The 7,076-nt window shown below is 37.6% G+C and overlaps 1 protein-coding gene across 1 annotated transcript; it reads left to right on the top strand.

Moving 5' to 3' along the window:
* Positions 1-601: 601 nt before the first annotated feature.
* Positions 602-6,150, top strand: LOC140162828 (uncharacterized). The gene is made up of 4 exons (XM_072186138.1): positions 602-714; positions 1,160-1,389; positions 4,660-4,844; positions 5,321-6,150. The coding sequence occupies exons 2-4, from the start codon at positions 1,205-1,207 to the stop codon at positions 5,383-5,385; spliced, it is 435 nt and encodes a 144-aa protein (XP_072042239.1). The 5' UTR covers positions 602-714; positions 1,160-1,204; the 3' UTR covers positions 5,386-6,150.
* The last annotated feature ends 926 nt before the right edge of the window (positions 6,151-7,076 follow it).

Below are 7,076 nucleotides of genomic sequence, written 5' to 3'. Positions count from 1 at the left end.
CTCTCACCGAATGCCCCTTAGTGCGAAAGTGCCAGCCCTACACCTATATCCATTTCAAATTGAAGTGCCCCCCCGGGGCAAAATGTCATTGACCTTTCGCTTGAATCAGAAAATGGACCCTTGCTTTCCAGCCCTGCGGGGCTCTTATATATTTAGAACTCCATTAGTTGAGCTTAGTTGCAAGTCTTTACTATGGGTGTTGGCCTCAGCCCGACCGAGGTTGATGTCTTCATGTTAGGGAAGTAGTGAGGACTGAAGCGACCAGTCGAGATTATAATGAGTAACGGACACGTTGACGGAAGCGTTTTCATTAAAGAGAGGTCTATATATATATCATGTATAATAACTTGTAATATGTTTTAAAAAGTGATTAATTGTCAAACCACAAATCATATTAGGGCCGGAGATTTCCTTTAAAAATATAAATTGCAATTAACGTGTTTTTAATTGTTTAAAAGTAATATTTGTTCTGTTTTTATAATAGTCAATAAGGAGAAAATTAAAAACAGCCCTAAATGTGCAATTTATACTTTCCATTATAGTTGATAAAGTTTTACTTTTGAAAAAAAAAAGTTTCGATGAAAACTTAAAACGCATAAATAGAAGGGGCGATAGAGATGGTGCTTCGTTTTGATCTGACATTTACAGCGACGATAACTTCGGTATCATAGTCGAGTTGCATCTCTGATAGTGTTTCTAATTCTTCTGAATTCGGTAAGTATCTCAGCTCCTACGTTCGGGGTACGGTTTTTTTAAGGTGCAGGGGGTTTATACGAGTGTAACAGGCATGTATTTGCATAGACCCTCCCTCGGGTCCGTGGAGAACGACTGGTAATGTAGATTACATAGCATTAAAAATCAAGCGGTCACTGAAATTTAGCGTTCAATATAGGAGGTGTGATTAGTGTAGTGGCATCAATTTGTGTAGAAAGAGGAATTGGTTTTGGGCGCTGTGAATTGGTTTTGGGCGCTGTGAATTTAGAATGGGGGGGGGGGTGAAGGACTATGGCATATTTTGATAGGCTATTATGTTATTATGTATTAGGCCTATCGTTCCATTATCCAGGCCGGACCGAACCGAGACTGTGGGACAGTCTAGTATTTGCAAAATGTTTCTTAATGTTAACTTTAATCAACACACCGATGGTTTTCCTCACAGCTTCCTGCTCTTCATCGATTTTCCGGTCTGAACCGTCAAGAAGAAATGCCAGAAATGAAGTTGTTTGTAGTTGCTCTAGTCATGTGCGCCTCCATTCTAATGGATAACGTTGCAGCGTCACAGAGCGACGGAGGGGGATCGGACGATGACAAGGTGTGCATACGTGAGCGATGTGCCTTATTATATTCTGAAGAGCTGGATATGCTCATAGGACATTGCCGATACACAGAGTAAGTTGCATATTAATTCAATAACAGTTACACCCAGTTGATTTTTTTTAAATGTCATAACCATTTTGGAAGCATGGGGGGGCACTTTCATAACTGATATGCATTATGTGCCTCGGGATAGACCCCCTATTTCAAACCGGCTTGTACCCAATGACCCCCTTTTTGGGGTTATTGTCCTACCTAATACCCAATGACCCCCTTTAAAAAAATTCAGGTTCTCAATGACCCCCCTTTTTCTATTTCCTGCTACCCAATAACCCCCTTTTTATTCCCAAAGTTAGGTGGTATTTTGTTCTCCTCGAGAAATAATGGGATTTTTCAAATCCAGTTGCTTCCAATCGTTAATTGATTCAAGTTCCCAAGGTGGCCAAGTTTCTTTTTCGCAGTTTTGGCACTTATTTATTGTGTACTCAATGACACCTTTTTGGCAATCTTGTGCCCAATGACCCCAATTTTACAGGCTGCTACCCCAATGGCCCCCTTTATTTAAAGTTTCATACCGAATGACCCCATTTTTATTCAGGTTGTGTACTGAATGACCCCATATTTTTGTAATCGTACATTTGACCTGAAAGCCCCCTACTTTTAACATGGCCGAGGCACATCCCTGCCATTTCAGATAGGGAGTGCCTCCCCCGGGGGAAGCATATACTGTAGTTGATCTACTTAAAGGTAGGTAACATCATTAGGCATTCCAAATCGGTATATTTCAGAACAAATCATCAAAAAACTGTTGAACTAGTCGCACTGTGGTATACCACGTTTGAGACTAATTTGACAATTTTTTGATGATATCTTCGGAAATAGGCCTACACCGATTTGGAACTCCTATTTTCAATATGTTAATGAGAAAAATAGGACCTCGCATTTGATCATCAACTATTACATGAATATCATTAATAAACACACTGTAGACTATGTTATCATGATTATCACGTGTTAGAGTTGGGTTTAGAGGTATAGGATTAGCGCTTAGATTAAATAGGTTACACTGCAAAAAGCGTGTTTAGGAATTAAACACTTTTCTTGCACACGTTTCTAAACATGTTTGATTCGTAAACCCTTAGTTTTGAACCGCTGTCCGCACACGCCCATCAAGCCGAGTGCCCCCGGAATGGAGTAGTTAGTATATCAGGGCTGCCTGCCACTACACTGCAAAAAGCGTGTTTGGAATTAAACACCTTTCTGAACACTATCTTCCACCACATTTTTAAACATGTTTAAATGCTACACATGTTTAGAAATTTGATGGGCTGTGCAAAGTTTAAGAATTTAACACATAATGTTTTGGAATTTGACAATGGTGTTTAGGAATCAAACATGTGTTTAGGAATTTAAGCACTTTTCTTGGACCACGTTTCTAGCATGCATATGTGTAGTATCTACATGTTTAAAAACATGGTGCATGATAGTGTTTAGAAAGGTGTTTAATTCCTAAACACGCTTTTTTGCATTGGATGACGCTGGCGGGGTTATTGGTATAGCTATTGGGTTTTTTTTTACTATATGGTAATTTTTTGAGTCACTTCTAATTCTATTTTTAAAAGGTGAGTAGGATAGCAGGAGCCACATTTTCCCCATTTTAGCCATTGGACCCTTCACAATTGATTCCGAGTTTACTGTTCAAGATTCTAAAAATAGGACGAGGTGACTTTTAATTATTAATTATTAATTATCTATTATTTTCTTTATTTAGTATTAGTTATCACAACCAATTATCAAACCGTTTTGACGGGAGTCGGCATTTAATTATTTTATTAATATCCCAGCAAACACAAAAACGTTTTAAAAACGTTTTAAATAAGTTATATTTTGGCTTTTGGTTTAGGTAAAAACGTTTTAATAACATTAAAATGTCGGGTTATATAAAGGTCATGATAACGTTTTAAAACGTTTTGTATGAAAACACACCACAACAATATTTTCAAATGTTTTCAAAAAATGTTATTGTAAACTATTTTTGCAAATATTTTTGCCAAATATTGTGTCAATACTTAAATAACATTATGTTAAAATATTTGAACCCAGCAAACACAGAAATGTTCTTAAAATGTTTTTTCCAAAACCTTTTAATAACATTTAAATGTCGGGTTATATAAAGGTCATGAAAACGTTATTAAAACGTTATTGAAAATATTTTGGGCAAACATTTTAAGCAAAATATTTTTTCAACCCCAAAATAACATTCTGTTTAGAATGTTTTGTATCAAACTTTTAAGAATGTTTTTGGAATGTTATTAAAACGTGTTTATACCCTTTATATAACCCGACATTTAAACGTTTTCTGTAAAACATTTTTGTTTGCTGAGCAGTAGATTATCAAAAAATGAAAACGTTTTATACTCTTAATATACCCTTTATATAACCCGACATTTAAACGTTTTATGACAACCTCTTATAACCTTTTGCGAATGATGTCGAAAACGTTTTGTGTTTGCTGGGATGCTTACTTTTACACATATATAGTATCAGGTGCAGTTATCCTGTTTGTTTATTCATCATTATTGTTGATATGATTCATGTTAGAAAGTAGCAAGTAAAAGTCATTAAAAGTTATTTTAAAGGAGAAAATCCAAAATAAAAATAAAATAATTAAATATTTTGCAATTTTCAATTTTGGACGCGGGCGGTTAACAGTAAACTAAGAATGTAATGTGAAGGGCCTGAATAAACTAAAACACTTCTGTGTAATATTGACACATTGATGTTTATATGAAGGATGACAATAATCGTAATTATTTTCATATAGACGAATCCAACGAGCCAAGTCATGGTCAGGATTTGGTTGGCCATTATTGGGTCCCCGCATGCACCACAAACAGGTGTTGTGAGTGCCCAATTGGGTGGATTAAACCCGTATAAAATTCGATATTAGATTCTTTTGTGTTGTAAACTATCATCATTCTTTTGTCTACGTGTAACACAGGTGATAGAATGCAGTTTAAAATACCCTCCAAGGCCACTCATGCGGATATGTCCCTTAAGTGCCGGATTCTAGAGCCTTTTTGAAGTAGAATGTAGACCTACTTGACGACCTTCCTCGCTTTAATTTGGCTACACAATGACACCCTTTTTTTATCTGGAATGTTATCATCAAACATGCCAAAATGGCATAAAGTATTGTATTGCAAATTTGGCAAAATGTTTTTAACCAATCCCTTTTTGAAAGCAACATTTAGTATCCCCCCGGACACCTGGGTGGAACCATATAGCGAAGGCATTTTGCTTCATTATTTTGTATCCAATTTTTATTATCTTTTTCCTATTCAGAGTCCCTCTCTATTACTGCAATCGCAGAAGGCGATCAGTAAGCAGCACCGACCCGGAGACCAAAGAGAGCCTGTTTGCGAAGATGGATGCTAATGGTGACGGCAAGGTCCAGGCGGACGAATGGCTGGCCGTCAATGGCCATAGCGATGACTTCAACGACTTGATCAAGATCCATGATAATGATGGTAAGAACCGACTGATTAAAAAACAAAGTTAATGTGACCAGATCTGATCCAATCACGTAAAAGTCGGCAATAATGAAACTGAGACATATATAGGCACAAAAACTGAGGAGAAAAATTAATAGTTCATAACTTTGGAACCAATTATTCAAGAGACCTGGAGATTCAACGTCATGCAGTAAGTACTGTATAGGTCTGAGCAAGTTAGTAATGGTAGGCCTACCGGTAGTAACTCAATTTTCAAAATTTCCGACTTTGGCCCGAGTGTATCAGATCGAGTCCCAAAATGCAAACATGCTGCGTTTGGGTATTCACTATATTCAGTTTAATAAATGACTATTGGTTACTAAAGTGTAACATTTAAGGTATAGGCCTAATGCATCCAGTTTGTCTCCGGAATGTGTTCGTCGTTCTATCATGTTTACCTGCTTTCGGCTCTTATTAACCATTCCGATCATTATTATTTTATTTATCCAAAGGTGACGGCAAGATATCTTGGGAAGAAATAGCACCGATACCTATGGAATTAGCAGAAGAGCAGTAGGCCTAAGCACTGCAGGCAAAGTCACTGATATTAACTCTGTATCGATACGAACTGGAGCACAATCCTCAAAATAGTCCAATAGATTCCCGTAACCATCGTGCAAATCATGTTAAATTTGCCGTGTTTGGCAGAGATATAGTAGGCCTACGTAGAACGCTGATCATTATAGAATCCGTGTATAGAATATGGGGGCATTTTGGCTCAAGGAGCGAAAATTAAAATTGCTGATTTTGTTGAGCTTGTCTCAAATTATTGGCCTGTCCGATAAATCAGAAAAAGAATAGTTTGTAGGATATATGTATAGGATGTTTCCTTGGATATAATACGGTATCAAAATAGGACAATACCCACAGAGTTCTATTCTTTTTCTGATTTCTTGCAACACGACAAATGCCCATTGTCATCAAATCAGAGCAAATTTCATGTTCGCCCCCTGTGGGGAGAAATTAGAGATATGACGTCACAATGTTACTATTTTGTCCATAACTCCATAACCGTACGTCACAGATAGATCAAAGTATACTGAATCCTCATTGCCTGAAGATCGACATGATGGTGTGAATTTTGAACAGATTTGAGTAAGTTTGAACTTGACCCTCTGGGCAAAGTTCAATGACATTTTCCACTAAACGGGGGTACGGCTGAAATGTCTCCCATAGACATGATAGATATAAGTATTATTACTCTGCCAAATATGACAACTTTAACATGATTCGCACGATTGTAATGCATGTTAATTGAAATCTCTTATGCTAAAAGACTTCGCTATTATGAGTATCCAGGTTTAGTCAGAAGCTGTGGAAGCGAGGGCCTTAATTTTGACAAGGGGGACGTCCCCCTAAAAATCATAATAGAAGAAAAAATTCAGCAACATAAATTGCCCTAATTAGAACGAAAACACTGCTATGTTTTGGGCCCAAACAGGGTAGCCTAAATTGCAAATTTTTCACGGGGCATGAGGCCATTAAATTGCAAAATACACCTTCATTTGGGGCTAAAATGTTGAAAACTGATACTTTGCAATGTGTGGATGCCCTTCAACGGAAATCACCACAAAGCGTTTTGTTCTGGATTTATAAATCAAATGCAGTGTCTCATGTCTAGTAATAGTTCTAAATTTACGCAGAACTTGATTATATATTTTGGAAATGCTTGATTATTGAAAAATGTATGTAGTCCCTACTAAAGTTCAATAGTTTTGAGTTATGTAGTTCTGAGAAAATTGTTTACGCCGTTTACGCCGCCGTCGTTTGCTGGCCCCTGTGCACGGCAGCATGATTACTCCGCCTCTTCGGATCGATTGGTAGCACCTGGGCAAGAAACAATATTATGCCCCACCCCACCGAGAATATCTTAGACGCGGGGTGTATTTGAATAATAAGACATATGAAATTGCATTCATGCTCATGCATGCCAAATGGGAGGATCACTATTTTTTTTAAAGTGAGGCCGTTGGCGCCCCTAGTGGTAGCGCCGGGGCACGTTGCCCCCCCTTCCCCCTAGTTACGCCTAGACTTATTCACCCAGCCGTCTACACTTCGCATGTATTGTGTTATCACTCTCAGAAAAAAAGGTTCAACTTAGAACCTTTTTTTTGTCCTGTATGCAGAACCCTAAGCAGTAATAAGGTTCTAAAAAGAACCTTAAAAAGTTCTATAAAGAACCTTATAGGCCTGGGGACATTCTAATTC

Source organism: Amphiura filiformis, chromosome 10 (genome assembly GCF_039555335.1).
Source record: "Amphiura filiformis chromosome 10, Afil_fr2py, whole genome shotgun sequence".
Classification (NCBI taxonomy): domain Eukaryota; kingdom Metazoa; phylum Echinodermata; class Ophiuroidea; order Amphilepidida; family Amphiuridae; genus Amphiura; species Amphiura filiformis.
The sequence above is the reverse complement of the archived record's forward strand: the minus strand, read 5'-3'. Positions and strand labels throughout refer to the sequence as shown.